General features: G+C 32.5%; 1 protein-coding gene across 5 annotated transcripts in view; it reads right to left on the bottom strand.

The window, feature by feature from the left end:
- Window positions 1-510: 510 nt before the first annotated feature.
- LOC121370755 (receptor-type tyrosine-protein phosphatase H-like) overlaps window positions 511-19,707 on the bottom strand; it is a 96,773-nt gene continuing 77,576 nt past the window's right edge. For 4 of the 5 annotated variants that reach the window (XM_041496197.1, XM_041496198.1, XM_041496200.1 and 1 more), the window contains 11 exons: window positions 18,903-19,388; window positions 18,181-18,355; window positions 16,520-16,604; window positions 15,305-15,472; window positions 14,389-14,523; window positions 12,671-12,793; window positions 10,768-10,916; window positions 9,164-9,299; window positions 5,891-5,993; window positions 4,724-4,768; window positions 511-3,792 (listed from right to left, as the gene is read on the bottom strand). In XM_041496197.1, the coding sequence (XP_041352131.1) occupies window positions 3,761-3,792; window positions 4,724-4,768; window positions 5,891-5,993; window positions 9,164-9,299; window positions 10,768-10,916; window positions 12,671-12,793; window positions 14,389-14,523; window positions 15,305-15,472; window positions 16,520-16,604; window positions 18,181-18,355; window positions 18,903-19,388 (1,637 nt within the window). In that variant the 3' untranslated portion in view covers window positions 511-3,760. The remainder of the gene's footprint in view (window positions 3,793-4,723; window positions 4,769-5,890; window positions 5,994-9,163; window positions 9,300-10,767; window positions 10,917-12,670; window positions 12,794-14,388; window positions 14,524-15,304; window positions 15,473-16,519; window positions 16,605-18,180; window positions 18,356-18,902; window positions 19,389-19,707) is intronic. The other variant, XM_041496199.1, reaches the window with a different exon arrangement.

Here is a 19,707-nt window from a genome sequence, read left to right as displayed (position 1 = left end):
TCATTCATGAGTCAGATTACACATACGTTATACGATCTACAGATTTACAAAAACAAATGGACTCATTTGTTTCGTAAACATGAAATGGTATATTTTCATAAGCAGTGGCTAATAAAAATAATTATTTTCAAATGCAAATACAGTTGTATTATTTTGTACTGTAAACATTTGGCTGTAAAGAGAACGCCGTTATGCTATGACATCACTTACATTACGTCATGTAATGCGTGTAAGATTATATCACGTAATAGCTGATGTTGTAGACTCCAGAGGAATTTTTACATTAAAAATCAGTTAAAATTGACAATGGGTAATAAAGGGAATAACCAACTTGCTACGAGGAGTTACGAATTATCTGTCCCTTGTGAATGAATGTTGTAAAACCCTCGCCAAAGGCTCGGGTTTACAACATTCATTCACTCGGGACAGATAATTCATAATTCCTCGTAGCTCGTTGGTTATTCTCTAATGATTTTTGTGAAATTATTTCAACAAAATCATAAAACCATGGTGGGCAAACTTCTTTCTTTATTTCAGTATACATGTGCAAGAAAGATGTATTTGTCATCAATTGTCTTTTAGTTATAATAGAGAGCAGTCATTGTTCCAAAATAACCCAGAAATATACTACACTTTTCAGTTTTTCTTTAAAAATCTGGCTTGTTTTCAAAAAAGCAAAGCTGGGGTAATAATATAATATTAAGACCCATATCAGTTATTAACAAGTTTATGTCCCTCATTAAATAATTTCGATTTGTCACTCACTAAAGCACATACAAATGAAAAATATTGATAAACTTGATGATATATGGTAGCTTGGCGATTATCCTCTCAATATTATAAAAATAATCTCAGTAAAGGTAAATATGTTGCAATATAATACATTTACCTAAAATCTTAAGTACCATTCATTATCCCAGTGACTAGTACAATGTTCAAAGCACAAAGAATACAACACTCACATAACTGGTGTGTAATATCATACTATTAAACACAAAGAACACACTGTTTAACAGTCGGACTGAAGTGCAAAGTAAGTGTCTCATTCGGACTGAAGTGCACTGCAGGTGTCTCATTTACATACATAAAAACACATGCGTAAAAAGACAACCAATCTAAAAGACTAATAATAACTCTTAATTCAACTCACAATCACACAAAATTCACAACTTTCCTGAAGCCATTGTCTGTGTATTAAAACATTTAATAATAGAGTTATAATGTTTCAGCTTTTTATTTGTTTCAGTAAAATTCAAATTAATTACTAACATGAGCTCAGCACTATATTAATAAGACAGATGAGGCACTGAGAAAAAAACTTTAAAAAATGTAAAATCATTCAAATACCAAAAGTAAATTCTTGGATTCCAGCAGTAATTTACTGATATGAAAACTGCCATGATATATACAGCATTAATAATAATAATAATAAAATAATCTCTCCAGAGATTGAATTTGGCAAATATATTTTGTAATATATAGTCATTTAAAGCTAAATTAAATACAACAATTAGCATTTAAAATTAGTCTTCATATTGCTACTTCGTAATTGGCTATACAGAATTTAATGATCACTCTTGTTCAACCACACTTCTGTTTACACATTTCAGAACAAACAAGAGGACTATGACACAGACAGCTAAATATCACAAATATAAATAGTGTGTAAATAAAAACTTGCATACAATCATCTTGCAACTGTAAAAAGTCCATAAAACATTTAAAAATAGTAATATATACAACTGACAAAAATATTTCCACAATCAATTCTATGTACACAGTATTAAAATATACAATTATAAATTAAAAAAAAAAATCATTTTAAAATTTTGCTGACGGAATGAACATCAGTCGAAACACACTATACCTGTAGTCAAACCTTTGTTGAGCAGCCACCTGTCTACAGGTGCCATTTGTATTATTTGTGTAAATTATCTAATTTAACACAGTTAAACCTCTGTAAACCAGATGCCCATGGGACCGAGTAAGAGAGGTTGTGTTCTGAGGGAGTTCCTGTATACAGAGGGTCTGGTTTTAAAGTGTTTCACCGTACTAGTATACTCTATTAACCAGTCAGCTGTCACTTAGATATACTCCACGCACAAAAATATTAAGCAACTTAAGGTTCTTTTCTCCATAAATAATTTTTCCAACTGTAAATGTATGTGGACTTATTTTAACAATATCAAAAATATATCACACACACCGCCTCCTCTGCCAAAACTCCCCTAAATGTCAGTGACATAAATTTAACATTATCTGACATATGTATCATTTTAATTACAACTAAAAATACATATTATTTATCATGTTGATCATATATTGCATAATATTTTGAGGGGAATATATATACTTAAGTGATTGATTAACAGAGGTTTAACTGTTATCAATTAATGTGATGCATAAAGCAACAACTTATAAAGTATTTGTTCAATTATCCTATTATTAAAGAAAAAAAATTCAATCAATATTAATTTACAGATAATATAAATTAATTATTCCACAAAAATCACAACCATTATCATGATCAATTCTACGAATTCCACAGTCTTATAATCAACAATTCTTGTGACGGTTTTTTCTTGTGACAAATACATTCAGTTATACAAATTCCACAGAGTATAATTAATATTACTGTCTATAGACTCAGATACACTCAATCACATTTCCTTCTATGAACAATCTCATATTCACTAGCACCAGTATTTGACTAACAGTAACACTAGGACTGGTAAACTGTATGTGCTATACACTGTAGAATAGAATTCTATCACTGGTTTGTATACAAACATTTAACTACAGTACACGTACCTATAGACTTTTAATAACACAACTCCCTTGCAGCGTAGCAAGAAAATGACTGACAATGATCCACTGAGTGCTTAAAAAATTCCTCCATAATGTTTAAAACCAAAGACCAGTAAAAATAAAAGAAAGGAATGTTTGTTTAATGACACCTCAGCACATATTAAACTATGGCTATTTGGTGTCTAACATGAGATTAAATTGACATTTTGTTGATGGAGAGAAAGAGACGAAAGGTCAGTAAGCAAGAATACCATAATAAAGACATTGTCGTTTGTTATGAACAAAATTAGACGTTTTTCTTATGGACAAAAGGATCATCTAAAATTGCACTATGAAAGTGAAAACCTGCTTATCTGAGTATATTTTAAGTTATTTGAATCAAAATATTGGAATATAAATGACATCTGATTATCCGAGTATATTTTCAGTTACTTAAATCAAAATTAAAACCTCATGGCTGGCAGGAGGTTTTTTTCCTTTCTTTTCTAAAATGGTGTCTGGGCTAAAAAGCTTACTTAAAATGCAGATTTTTGTCTAATTTAATTTTATAATAGATTCTTTACAAACATAAAGTAATATAGCTGTCTGTTTTAACATAATATACATGAACGTACAATGCTGCTATTTAAAGATAGATCCATTGTGCATTTTGAAATATTACCACTGCCCGCCCCCAAATCATTTGGTATTCCACATGTGCATATTCTCACTGGAAATACATTACACAATCAAAGACAGGTGTCTATACACATACTAAGCAAATATAATAGCTTTCATCACATTAAAATATTTTGGCAAAATGAAATTTGAGCATTTTTATTTTGTTCTTCAAGAGATTCTAATAATGAATCTCATGATTCACAAATATATTTAAATTTCAACAGACAAATTAATAAACATGTGATTTGTAAACTAAGCATGTTAATTTTTGACTTAAAATCTTTCTCTTTTTTCAGTTCACTTCCACGTTAATCCCTTCATCATCTGCAAGAAAAAAAAAAGGTACAAGAGTCAGACACTATCAATATCCACAACTTCACAATACATCATTTAACTGGACAGGAAATAAATTTAATCACTATTAAAACAAAATAAAATTCTCTATATTAAAGTCATAAAAAAGTGGAGAATTTCAATACAATTACAAGATTGCCATTACAACCTGTTCAAGATTTTGTCATTAACATTATTCCGAAGGGTTTACATGTATTTGTAATACTGTCCAGATTGAACTGTCTTAAGAAAATAATCATACAAGCTGAATATGATATAACGGTATTATGACAATGCATCGATTTCAGTCATTGGAATTAAAAACAAATTAGCTGGAAAGAGATGGTTATATGTACATATTCAACATATTTTGTTATATTTAGAAACATTTTCAGCCTGAAGATAGCCTGCTTTATTGTATGGAACCATTTGCAAAATAAAAAAAAGTTTTGGATTAATTTGAATACAAATCTGGAACAACAAATTTCAGCGAAAATAAACATCTCAAAATGCAAGCAAAAGTATCATGCAATACTTTACACAAATTAAAACAAAACAAAAAATCACAATAATATCATCCATAAATTAATAAATGAAATCACAAATATCAGTTTATAAAATGACATAAAATGAAATAATAAAAACATGCGTAAAACATGCAAAATCAATTACTAATTACATTATCACTGGGGGAGTAAAATTATCTGTGCAAAAAAAAAAAAATATTTTTTAACACAAATGCATTTGACCACAACAGGAACAAATCTGCATTCTAGATGGTGGGGAAAATACTATGCAAACAAAGGAACTTTAAAATACAAATAAAAAAGGATAAACAATTTAGGTTCATGACCATTAGTATGTATAACAATGTGTAAGGGTTGTTCTGTGTGCTTTGTGTTAGTTCAAAGCATTGAAATACCTTCAAAGCTGATCTCAACAAAAGCACTGCTTCTACTGTTGTTACCTAGCAGATGGGGGGTACATAATACTCATAGTTAATAGGAGACAGTGTAGTTAACAATGAGACGTACTTTAATATATATTGTATATATGTACATGTAGTTATTAATGGCAGTATGCAACACTAAAGGTAAAAAACAATTAATTGTAATGTAGAATATGGGAACATGATTTTTAACAGCAGTATGCAACACCAGAGGTAAAAACTAACATTTACTGTTAACAATAGCAGAATGGGGTTGGATACAATGCTTGTGAACAATAGCAATGCTACTTATCAATCGCAACATGGGTTGCACATATATATACATCTGTGTAGAAGATTGGGCAGTATACAACATATGTAGTTACTAATAGCAGATGGTTAACAATGGCAGTACCAACATTGTTAGAACAGATACAGGTGTAGCTGTAAGCTGGGGGCAATATGAAGTTTATTACTACGGTAAGTGGTGTCAGTGTTATTTAAAAATTTGTTGATAAAAAGCTCAGTGATGCCAAAACAGTATAAAACTTGCTCAGAATGTGGTAATAGATTTGTGTAACAGATTAATTTTAAAATTTAATGTTTAAACTATATTAATTTTCTCAGTGTACATGTATGTATAAGTTAAATATTTTTAGAATCAAAGTGAAAAGTTGTCAATTCACATCTTATGAAACTCTGTTTCACATTATTAAATACTTTTATTGTATGCAGTTTCTAATAAAATAAAAATAACAAAAAACCCAAACCAAGGCCGTAAAATAATACTAGAAAAACTAAAATTAAAATCTATACAGAAATTAAACAGATCTACAAATGAAAATAACTGAATATCTAAAAACAAAATACAGTAAGCTATATAATCATGCGTAAAACATATAAGCAGTCATGAAATTCTTTGAGAACCCACTAATGCATTTAACACATAACTGTATTCTTAAATACAAAAGCAGAATTAACACAAGGAATCCACATCAAATCCACCAATTTCAGATTCAACTTTCATATCCTTTTTAAATCAATCAACCAACCAACCAACCAACCAACCTAAATCCCACCCACCCACCCATCCATCCATCCATCCATCTTTTCAGGTGTCCTTCCATCCATCCAAATTAAAACATTTTCCCAACAACTCACCATCGTATCCAACATTGACATGACCAACATTGGCGTACGTAGCTTCATCCTCCCGGCCTTCCAGCACACACAGTATGCACTCATGTATGAATTTATATTGTTGCTGTAGGAAAAAAACAACAACAAATAAGTAAGAATAAATATTTTTAAAAACCCCCCATAGAAATGTACATTTAAAACCAATGGGCTGAATTGACAAAGCCCGTCTTCGACTTACACATTTACTTACAATGTTTAAAGTTTAAACAGCTGCATTCATCCTTTGTAAATATGGCCCAATATTTTCAGAATTAAGTTTGCAAAAATAATGATGATGACTTTTAACTGTAATTAATATATTTCAAATGGATAATAGTTTATTAGTTTTCATTTCAAAATTTTTCCTTTCCATCACTGTTCCTTTTATATTATTATATTTATTATTTATTACATGCATGCCAAATTGAACATGCATGTACTTTGAACAGATATTAAATTCAAAATGAACTATATCTGTAATTATCATCCATTAAAGGCTTTTGTAGGAGATATTATTGGCACTATAGTTTGCGATATCTCCTGTAATATTCACCTAGGAGATATTGCTTCTTTTGTTACATCACTGTGTATGTTTCAGCGCTAAACCTATCATTAGTGACATCATGCCACTGTCGTTTTGCTAGTTAACGAGTCTACCACTGCCAAATATAGTGACATTCAACCCACATTATTGACAATGTTTACAAATGTCGCAAATGAAAATAATAATGATGGATGATAAAAAGAATACCCCCCCTCGTTTCTTGTGATATCATAATTTATCAGCACTCGTTGATAAAAGTATAATAATCCTCGGCAAGCCTTGGATTTTATACTTTTAACAATTCGTGCTGATAAATTATGATATCACAAGACACTCGGGGAGTGTCCTCTAATTATTGTATCCATTCATTACAACATAGAATCATTGTCCAGATGGTTCAAAATATCTTTGCATCAAACATCCCACTAAGATGTATTGTGTCCCACTGCAGTTAAAATATTTTTTAAATTTTAAAATGTTTTATTTAGAGAAAACCCGCTATCGCCACTTCAATGAGCTACTCTTTTCGATTAGCAGCAAAGGATCTTTTATATGCACCATCCCACAGACAGGATAGTACATACCACGGCCTTTGTTACACCGATTGTGGAGCACTGGCTGGAATGAGAAATAGCCCAATGGGCCCACCGACGGGAATCGATCCTAGATTGATCGTGCATCAGGCGAGCGCTGTACCACTGAGCTATATCCCGCCTCCCTACTGCAGTTATTCACGACTTCACACACTTTCATTAGATTTGAACATGAACTATAGTTCACCATATAATGATCATTTTCTATTCCTTATAAATTCAGTGGGCCACATTGTTTAAAACACAATCACTGGGTAATGAATAGGATATTAAACTCATTACCTTCATTTCAAATTTATGTGCCTTCAGAAATAATTTCCATTTGTCATATTTATTTCATTTGGGACATAAACTTGATATGAAATGGAAGGCCATCTAAAATTCTATTAATATGTATCAGCTTACTACAATGATAATAGTGAATAACAGATACCAAAAAAAGAAAGAAAAAAAAGAACAAGAAAGTAGAAAAAAAGAAAACCCCCATTTAATATGGCTCTTGACAGTTATTACTACAGGCATCTGCTCACTCTAGCATTTACTGTCCACATGGTTAGAAAGAACAATACCATAAACATCGAATGAACGCATGTGCAATAAATCTTTCACACATGACCTTGCCATTAGACATGGGTAGGACATTCTTGTGGTTTGTTCAAAATGACAGCCCCAATAGATCAAGGCTCACAAGACCTTCACCATCACTGAATAAAGCATTATTTTTATATTATTATTTTTTTAAATGTATATCCATATTCTTATAATAAATAATTATAATAAGAGTGCATGTTTCACAACTGAAGTGCGGTGTAGCTCAGAGGTAGAGAGCTTGCCCGAGGTGTGAAAGGTAGTGGGATCAATCACTCTCGATGGACTCCCAAGTTTTGTCTGAACTAGCACCTCATGACTGGTATATCAAGGGCTGGGGTACGTGAAGCTAAAATGTTCATTTTGTTTTAACGACACCACTAATGCACATTGATTTTATTAATCATCATGGATGTCAAACATTTGATAATATAGTCTTAGAGAGGAAAAACACCACATTTTTCCATTAGTAGCAAGGGATCTTTTATATGCACTATCCCACAGACAGGATAGCACATACCACAGCCTTTGATATACCAGTCGTGGTGCACTGGCTGGAACAAGAAACAGCCAATTGGCCCTTCGATGGGGATCGATCCTAGACTGACTGCGTGTCAGGCATGTAGTGCAGGCACTAATCAAGCTGGCAAATGCTTCTCTCTTTTGTTTGCTGAGTTCTTTTTCTTTGTTTCACAGCTTTTCTCACTGCATACAAAGTTTGTTTTGTTTAACAACACCACTAGAGCACACTAATTTATTAATAATCAGCTATTGGATGTCAAACATATGGTCATTTTGACATATAGTTTTTAAGAGAGGAAACCCACAACATTTTTCACTTAGTAGCATGGGATCTTTTATCTGCACCATTCCACAGACAGGAGAGTACATACATACCTGTCAACTCTCACACATTTGGCATGAGTCTCACGCATTTATAACAAACATCACGTTCTCATTAACGTTACTATAATCTCACACTTTAAAAAAAAAAAAACGGTTTATATTTTAGAGCTGAATGGAATTATATGCTGATTATGCAGGTCTCTGAATTCATTACCTGTTAATAATAATACAGCATATTGAACCTATCCTTGGTTCAATACCAACAATCACTCGCGGGTGCTACCGATGACTGACTTGTATGGTTTAACATTAACCGTATTAATTAGTAAAACTTGCACTCGCTCAATTGTTTTTTTGTTTTTTTGAGATTTCCATTTTGGATTTAAACAAACAACAAAAAACTTCCCCCTGGACTTGACCAAGAGCCTGTAAACAGTATAATGCCTGGACCCTGACTTCTAATTTTCTTACGCCTAAGAATTGCCACAGGTTGACAGCTCTGCACATACCATGACCTTTGATATACCAGTTATGGTGCACTGGCTGGAATGAGAAATAGCCCAATGGATTCACCGACTGTGATCGATCCCAGACTAACCACTCACCAAGAGAGTGCTTTACCACTGGGCTACGTCTCACCCCTAGTACTGCATACATTCATGCAATAATAAATACACATCTTACCTCGGTCTGCACCATAAGTACTCGTTCTCTACGTAGCTTGTACACAATGCCGTATATATCTACATAATCCTTCTCCTTAATATGCTGTAGGCAGTGGTCTAGTACAATAAATGTTCCTGATCGGCCAACCCCGGCACTGGAGAAAAACAAGAGACTTGCACATAACTACATGTATGTATGAGAGAATGTTCTTAACACTAAAATCATAATGTGGTTACTATGATAAAAATACTTTTAAGTCCATGTTGGATTTTAATTTCAGAGTTACTTGAATAATTAAAAAAATGGTTCTAAATTAATACATTTTTGATGTATATATTAAATAGAGGGTAGAAGTTAAAGAAAAAGTAAAAATATATACTGAATATACTAAACCAATATACTGACTGACATATGTCATATTAAACCTTTTCATACATCTGAAATTTTTAGTTAAAAAAAAAAAAAAAAAATGAACTGTAATAAATTCCTAGCATTGAATAAATTTACTTAAAAAAATAAATAAATTCAGTTAAACTAATTATTGAGCAATACATTTGAGGAAATGAAATGGGACAATGTTTGTACTAAACCATCAGAAACATGCTTTCTGACATGTAGTTTAACAAAGGGAGATAACCACTATAAGCATTTACATACCTGGGACATCGGTCATTTAAACATTTTAAAATCCATAAAAATCTATAATTGATGGTGTAAGAAAATGTTAACTGTAATTGTTGCTACACCTTAGGTGATGAAATTGCTAGATATAAGCTGGAGTTTGTGTTTGTTTTTATAAAGAAATAAAGGTAAAGAAATTCCAGTTAACATAACAGATTGAAAGAATGAATGTTTAACGACACCCCAGCATGAATAATACATTGGCTATTGGTTTAAACAATATTTATTTGCAGATCAAATTTGGGATTGGCCAACAGGCAAGTGCCTATATTAAGGCCTCTCCCTACATTTAACAAATATACATGTTATACAATATTACAATAAAGATAACACGGATAGTAGGGGGGAAAGAAAAAAAAAGACAGAAGAGAGGAAGGTGTAGAAGAAACAAAGAATAAATAGCAAAACAGAATGGTTAAATGGTTAACTCATCTCTAAACGCTTATTATTAATAAGAAAATTCTGAACACATTTAAATATAGAGATATTATCTTGGGACACTTAAATTAGAATCTCCAAATAGTAAAGTATGACACCTGAGATTATAATAGTTCAGTAAATGGGTATTGCGAGCTGCAGCATATGTTGGACAAAAACATAAAAAAATTTCAGCATCTTTCAGTGGATGCCAACAAATACAAGAAGGGCTATCGGTCACGTCGTACAAATTTGTGACCATTCAAATCACTGGTCCCCAAATGGCTATTGAATATATTAGATGTCAAACTATGGTAAGTGTCAACATAACAGGTGCACATCTCTAATAATCCATATCCTTCTTGAGTTCATATAATTCTAACCAAATGTATAATTAAAAGCTGATCATAAATGATGATCAATTATAAAATTCCAACCGACACTATAACAAAAACATTTTTAAACAGTGCTACAATCTGATATTCCAGAAATATCCAGAGAACTTAGATCTTTGTAACTGTTACCTGCAGTGTACAACGACAGGCCCTTCCTCACGGAACAATTTCTCTCTCACTGTTCGAACAAATCTCAACAGCGACGTTGGATCTCTGGGAACACCAAAGTCTGGCCAGGCCTTGTAGTGAAAGTGTCGTATCTGGCGTGAAGTATCTCCCTGTAATGAATATACAATCATTTCAGTCTGGATCTTATAGTGTTATTCTAAACTAGGGCTGGGCAGGACGTAGCCCAGTGGTAAAGTGTTCGCTTGATACGCGGTCAGTCTAGGATTGATCGCCGTCGGTGGACCATTGGGCTATTTCTCATTCCACAACTGGTGTAACAAAGGCCGTGGTATGTACTATCCTGTCTGTGGGATGGTGCATATAAAAGATACCTTGCTGCTAATCAAAAAGAGTAGCCCACAATGTGGCAACAGCAGGTTTCCTCTCTCAATATCTGTGTGGTCCTTAACCATATGTCTGACGCCATATAACCGTAAATGAAATGTGTTGAGTGTGTTGTTAAATAAAACATTTTCCTAAACTAGGGCAGTTGCACATAGGAGGAAGACAAATCACTTTCATTAAATCCCTGGTTTAATCTGTTGGAATTTTATTTCATGTAAATAAAGCCCAATAATTTAATTCACTTCTATTGGTGGTCAAATTAACCAAATTGTTTCTTTTTTTTAGAAAACAGACAAGTGTTGCAACCTCTATATCATTCTAGTATCTGATGTAGTCCAAAATGACGTGATACAGAGTAAAAACATTTTACTGACATAATCCAGTCATGTAGGATATACAGTGAAGACATTAATTAATATAAACCGGCCTCAGCAGTGTGTTGGTTAAGCCATGCGTTATAAGGCCGGCAGGTACTGGGTTCTGGGTTTGTATTGAGATATATTCCAGTGTTATAGGACATTGAGATTTGATATTCCAGTCTGGCATTACTCACAAAGGAACTCAGTATAGGAATCCAAACTAGCAGGATATTTTGAACTCTGATACAGTCAGTTTGATATGACTAAAGACAATTTTTTGAACTCAATACAGTCTACAGTCTGGCATGATACTTTGATACAGTCTACATGCAGTTTAGTAATTAACACATTTTGAACTCTGATACAGTCTACATGTAGTTTAAAGGACCTCAGTATAACCTAGTTTGGAAGTAACTCACTGATAATTTCACTATACAGATATTTTGTAGGTACTCACTAATCCAAACTAGCAGTTTGGGTATCCTCACTGATCATTTTGAACTCTGATACAGTCTAGTTTGATATGTACTCACTAATGACAATTCAAACTCTACAGATTTGGGTACAGTCTATTTCAAACTCTGATACAGTTTAGTAGGTACTCACTAATGACATTTAGTTTGAACTCACTGATACAGTCAAACTATACAGTCTAGTTTGGTAGTTTAGTTTGGGTAGGTCCTCACTGATGACATTTCAAACTCTGATACAGTCTAGTTTGGTAGGTACTCACTAATGACATTTTGAACTCTGATACAGTCTAGTTTGGTAAGTACTCACTGATGACATTTCAAACTCTGATACAGTCTAGTTTGGTAGGTACTCACTAATGACAATTCAAACTCTAATACAGTCTAGTTTGGGTAGGTCCTCACTGATGACATTTCAAACTCTGATACAGTCTAGTTTGGTAGGTACTCACTAATGACAATTCAAACTCTGATACAGTCTAGTTTGGTAGGTACTCACTAATGACAATTCAAACTCTAATACAGTCTAGTTTGGGTAGGTCCTCACTTTTTTAAATTATATTTCTCATGATGACATTTCAAACTCTGATACAGTCTCAGACAATTCAAACTCTAATACAGTCTAGTTTGGGTAGGTCCTCACTGATGACATTTCAAACTCTGATACAGTCTAGTTTGGTAGGTACTCACTAATGACATTTTGAACTCGGATATAGTCCAGTCTGGTAGGTGGGTTTCGTTCAGTATGCAGACTTGGAGATCTCCATAAAACTTGGGTTCCGAATCGTTAGGCCAGTAGTGGTCACTCTTTTCCTAGAAAAATTTTCACATTTAATATTAATAATAATCTTTTTTTAATAATCCCCTGTACTCTGTATGCATAATAACAAGCAAGCAGAAAGTGAAACCGCAAGATTATAATATATTACGATTATTATAGGAATGCCATAACAATGACATCAAATGTGTTGCAATACAATTACATGGAAAGAGAAAAAATTAGTCATAAAACATGTCTTATGTTTATTAACAAACTAAAAGCTAAAAAATTAGAGAAAACACAATAATAACTGAACTACATTTTGCACTCAAAATAATTATACATTCTGTTTAAATGAGCATTTTTCTTATTTAGATTAATTTCAGAATTACAAAAACATCTAATGTGGCACTTTCTCCCTGAAACAGGTACCAGTACTTTTTGTCCAGTTTAAACAAGAATACACTGTGAATATATCAATAAGCATAAACAATTAGACAATTGTGTGATATGAAAAGCTCATTTTGTCCAACACAAAATAACTATATTTTATTATTATTACTACACCAAAAAGTATATCATATATCATGTAACCTCATATAAATTGTGATGATTTAAAGTTGATCATCTGGATATTGCTTCATTTTAAGGTGACAAACATAGATCAAATAGATCTTTTGACAAACTTTTATAAGGAAGTACAGCCCAATGATTATAAAGTGAAAAAAAGGGTTATAAAGTTTCCAAACACTAATCATCCATCAAACCGTGAGTCATATTACTCCAACCTATTATATTGTTATCCAAACCTTTAAACAATCGCTTTCCAATCAGGAGAAAAGTTTCATGATTTTCTGTAAATATCTAAAGTCTATACATCATATAAGAAAACCCCTAAACCAAAAGTTAATATTGCTACTGAAATTACAATCCAATGTAGATAAAATACTATTAACTTAGAAAACAAATACCATAAGAAAATACTTTTTAAAATTTTTTAAAAATATAAATGGAAGTAAAATCCAAAATACTATCTACATATGTATGTACCAGTTCCCCTCATGTTGAGACGATGAAGACTAATGGAGGTAAAAAGCAAGAACAAGTTTATACCTTGAGTTCTGTCCCAAATATACACGATCCGTTAAAAAAAGAACACTGTAGTTATCCCAGAAATTATTTCAAAATGTTAGTCTGGTAAAATATATAAACGTATGCTTACAATTTTAAAACATACCCCATACTCCTGAAACATTGACAACAAAACTTTCATGTTTTTGGTAAATCACAAACATAAGCTCAGAGAGGTGAGATAAATGTCATCTCATTAAAAGTTAAATCACTTTAAAATTATAAAAAGAAAATTAAGTAATATTTATTTTTCTTCAAATAGGGGAAACATCTGCAAAACAGTTGTAATTTTTGGAACTAAAAAGTTATTAAATTACTTTTTTCTTGCTTATTAAATCATTAGTATGATAAAATGTTGTTAGACAATGGACAACAAATTTACTCCACAGCCATAAGAAAATAAAATGATAAAACTGCAGACTTTCCCCAAATATTGAAGATTTAGCAGATGTGAAGGTGAAAACTTAGTTAAGGAGAAGAAGGATAAATAAAATAACAAATAAAAAATCAGAATTACCCGCCCCTTCTCCATACACTTGGTCAACATGACAATATTTCTGGTGTTCTGTTCCCAAACCATCCTCCAGAAGTCATCTCGTGTTGATGGCAGTGGGCCTTGGGTGGCAATATACTCCCTCTTGGACAGGTAGCCCTAAAATTAAATATTAAAAAAATTGTCTTCTAAAACACTATTTAATACAATGCTTGCTCCATTTGTAATTATTGTTGTTGTTAGTAATGATATTATATAAATCTTATCTCAGTTTGCTGACAGCAGATTGTTTGGTATTGGGCAATAAATTGAAAGTGAAAAATTATTATTCAGTAGCATAAGGTGTACAACACTCCACAAAAACATGGTTGTTTGGGCCATTTTAACCATTTCATATTGAAAAGTAAGCAAAATGGATAGTGAAGCTTCATACACTGAATCAATTTAGGCAAAAAATTAACTGTTCCCTTTATGATACAACTATCTTATGAATGAATAAAGAACAAACAAATTCATTATTAACTGACTGACTGGTTAACAAAATATAATATGTTCACCACATCTGTTCATGTCAAGACACCATCATCAGAACATGTACATAGTTTGTTGCTATTTCTTGCAACAATATGATGGGGCTACATTGTTTAAAACACAATTACTGAATTACACGATAATAAATAGGAGATCGAACTTGCTATCATTTCATATTAAAGTCTATATTATTTCTATTCATATTTAAATTGCAAAAATATATTAGTCGTAATATGTTATGTATTATGGAGAAGGCCTAGTAAGTTGTGTACCTTGTGCCTAATCCATTTGTTCTTTAAAAAACAATAAAATATGTTTCCATCAATATCCCACTGGTGTCTGACTAAAACTCATGATAACCTTCAAACGACTTCACTCAGTTTAATGAAAGAGAACTTGTTACACATACCGGGACATAATTAGCATTGATATAGTCTGACCCCTCATCGTCATCGGTGGGAAGGAGTTTGACCCTCGAGTGATCATATGGTAAAATGTTGGTGAAGCGATTCTTAGGTCGATTAGGTGGGAACTCGGCTGCAAGGGTTGGCTGGTCACGCCCCACTTCTTTCAGATCCTGAAATATTTACACATAAGGGTTAGTTTCTCTCAAGCCAGGCAGGTTTGAAAAAACATACACTAGGGAGATAAGACTGACATAATTAGACCAAAAAATATTGAAATCAATGAAGTCTTGGAAAAGTAGTGGATTACTGTGAGTTTTTCAAAAAAGAACAAGAACAGGGTCTGTGCTTATAAAACATTTAGAGTCCAGATTCAATCTCAAATGACGTCACACCCATACAATTTGTATGGAGTTGTCATGACGTTAGTGTCTCAAACTCTATTAGAGTCTCGAGTCTAGTCTCTAAAAGTGTTACAAGCACCAGGCCAGGACTATGTTTTGGATAGTACTAAAGTCCTGATTTTCAGAAAAATCCACTTCTTCACCTAAAAAAAAACAGAAGAAAAAAAAGTAAATGTTTTTATTTAATGACGCACTCAACACATTTTATTTATGGTTATATGGCATCGGACATATGGTTAAGGACCACACAGATATTGAGAGAGGAAACCCACTGTCACCACTTCATGGACTTTTCTTTTTGATTAGCAGCAAGAGATCTTTTATATGCACCATCCCAGACATGATAGGATAGTACATACCACAGCCTTTGCCATACACCTCAATAAAGTACATGTACACAAGAGCAAAACATATTTATACCTAATGAACAAAAGACATTAATATATGAAATATATTCTCATGGAAAATAGTTCCTGTCCATATATATTGCACAAGATACATGTTTAATAATAATGAAGAAAACAAAACAAATTGTTTTCAAGAAATTAAAAATTATTGGTCTTTCGTAAACATCATGAGATGAATTGCAAAGTTATAGTTTGTCCACACAAGTCACAGATTTAAACCATTTACAAATTTAAAACTTGGTTTGAGACTATTTCATTTGGTGCACATTTATTGTGTCCTCTGTTTTAGCTACACAAATAGAACCACAAACTGCTATTTGCCATCATTTTGTGATATATCTATATTTAAAAACAAATAAACTATAGATATATTAATCAACTGAAAATAGTATGCAGTAATTATAAAAACCTCATATTCTTCAGCATATCGGAAATCAGAGTCGGCTGCCATTTTCCTGACATGTTCTCCATAATCAACCAATTTAATGGGACGGCTGAAACAAAGATAATTATTCAATATATTATAGATATTTTAAACAATTATTATCATTATTTTACTTTAAATATACATATGACAATATTTGGGGTTTTTTAAAAAGAGAAAAACTAAATATGTGCAATCATTTTAAGAGGAATATATGACAATGCAGTAAGTAAACACACTGAAAGTGGTAGATGATCCAAATGAAGTGAAAATGATGTTATGATCAATCTCGCAAACAGATGCATTGATATTTTATTTTTCCAGTTCTAGCTAATGCTCCATGATCTGTATTATTTATTTATTTCAACTTATTTTCAAGCTTATGTCCAATTATATAGTATTTTATTATGCACTTCTTAACACACAAATCAGTATACAGTGGCTTTGATATATATATATATATATATAGATATAGATATAGATATAGATATATATATATATCTATATATATATATATATATATACTGTAGATCCTGAAATTAATGCGAAAACTGCAAGCTCGTGTTATTTGCATTAATAATATGACGCATTTATTTCTATGTTTTGTCTATGTGTCCCACACTATTAAAACAAAACAAACAAAATTCTAACATATAACCCAACTGGAAAACAATTCATTGTAGGCAAGTCTGACTAATTGTTGACTAGTCCAGCAAACTATGTGTCACACTCTTTTAAAACAAAGATTAAAATTCTAATACATTCATAAAACAACTGGAGTACAATTCATTGTAGACAAGACATACTAACTGTACAATAATCTAACAAGATGCCAGCCACGCGTAATGATTGCAGTGTCTTTGGCTATCCTATCAAAAGTCGACATGATACATCGTGTGTGAATGGGTTTTAGCACACCAATCCTGAGGTCGACCGTTTCTTTGATTTCACTGTTCAAGTTCACTGCAACTTAGTTGGGTGAATTGTTCTTTTGTTATGACTTTGAAATATATCTACATTCTTAGGAAGATACAGTTGTAATGGTACATATATGCTAATGTTTAACCAGATTTATGTACCCATACCCGTTACGTAATTGAACTCTACAAAATATGCTTGGAGTTGATCTCACAAAAAACACGTAAGGACTAAACAGGTTAACTGATGTGTACTCAGATGTTAGTAAGTTGATCATATTGAAGACAACTGTAACTTGGATTGAACCAAAAGGTACACAGACGTGTTACTAGAAAAGTAATATTTCAAAGGGAGGCCACTCGCATTAATTTCATGTCAAATTTTAGTCTGTCCACCGTCACTTGCATTAATTTAGGGACACGTTAATTTCAAGATCTACAGTAAATCAAAGCCACTGTGTATACTGATTTGTGTGTATATATATATATATATATATATATATATATATATATATATATATATATATATATATATATATACCGATTTGTGTGTTAAGAAGTGCATAATAAAACACTCTTGTTGATACATGTACATGTGTGCTATTGGTTGGCTGCACCTCTATATAATTGTATATTTATAATAATACATAATCAAGGACCCATCCAGCCCCACCCACTCCATCTTTTATAGAATACTTGTAAGATAGAAACAAATCTAGTTACAGGTACCTCATCTTGGCCATGCTTGCTTCTTCAAGCTCTCTGCGGTCACCGAGGTACTTCTGAGCTCTCTTGGGCTGTCGTCGGCGATACCAAATGAAAACTACTACTACAATGACAGCAGCAATGACGATCGCTGCGATCACACCACCGATGATTCCTCCAGCATTACTGGGGCTCCCAGCTGTGAATAAATCATTGAAATCTTTATAATTATCATTTATAAATAATCACAGAGAGATTATAACTATACATTAAGAAATATCCTGAGATTCATCAAAACTGCAATCGTCAAAACATTACATTTATACTTTGTACATGTATACAATGACATAAAATAATTATAATTCACAGTTTTTCTTACATAATACCACTGCCCATCATCATTTAAATTTGTTATTGAAAGGTCCAAATCTTTTCTTTTTTTTCACTTAAAACAAATAAATGTCAGTCGAGTTCAACTAATCTAAAAAAAATACCTAAATTTAATTATTCACCTATCTGATTTTTTTTTCTAAGTATAATTATCTCAAGTATTTTCTGATTTACTGTATGACTATTGATCATTAAACAATTATAAATAAGTCAAGGACAATACTCATATCTTCTTACAGTAGCAATAACAAGTAGTTAACTCCCCTTACATGTATGTAAAAAAAAAAAAAAACCTCCCCCCCCCCCCCCAAAAAAAAAAACCCCAAACTACAAACACCCAAAACCCCAAATCTTACCAGTTGTAATTTTTTCAGAATATTCCGTTTCAGCAAAGCCTGCTGTTGTGAAAGCTCTAAGCTTGATGTGATAACCCGTCTCGGCCCTCAGAGGTCCGTTACAGTACTTCTGTTCAGAACAACTCGAGTCTGCTCCAACAGTGAAGAGTCTGAAAGGTTTTTCAGCTGAGGCACGTTTTCGACGTGCTGCTGGCATACCACATGTTGAACCCTCCAAGAAGAAGTCTGTACAATTGCCTGTGGTTTGATAAACGACAATCTTCGAGTCCTTTTGGGCATCTTTCCAGCTAGGCAGCTGTAAGGATGTGGTGTCGGAGAGAGCTGGGTTTGTCGAGACGATTACAGTGTACGCAATTACCCGTCCATTAAAATCGGAGAAGGCATTGGCGAAGGTCAGTTTTAACTGCGCTTCAGTGACAGCACCGTCTGATATGTCGCGACGTGGCTTGGCTTTCTCTTCATCGTAGTCAGACTTGAAGACAGGTTCTGAAAGAATTAAAATTAATATTGGAGATTTTGTTTCTTTCTCATTAATTAACAGATCACAAATTAAAAGCATCAACAGGAAATTTGAAAAAAGGACTATGGGGGTAGTATACATATTTCAAAGTAAAGAACTGCATAAGAAAAAAAGAATGTGGGGAATGGTTACATGATAATAGTGAATTAATTAGGCAAACATTACAACCAGTAGTTCAGTATTACAGTAGGTTTTATGACACCAAGGATCTTGAAGGACGACTGGGGTCAAAATTGAAATTTGAAAGTTGATGGCGTTTTTTTTATGAGTAAATTGCAAATTGAA

This window comes from Gigantopelta aegis, chromosome 4 (genome assembly GCF_016097555.1).
Source record: "Gigantopelta aegis isolate Gae_Host chromosome 4, Gae_host_genome, whole genome shotgun sequence".
NCBI classification, from domain to species: Eukaryota; Metazoa; Mollusca; class Gastropoda; order Neomphalida; family Peltospiridae; genus Gigantopelta; species Gigantopelta aegis.
Note: the sequence above shows the minus strand (reverse complement) of the source record. Positions and strands in the feature narration are given on the sequence as shown.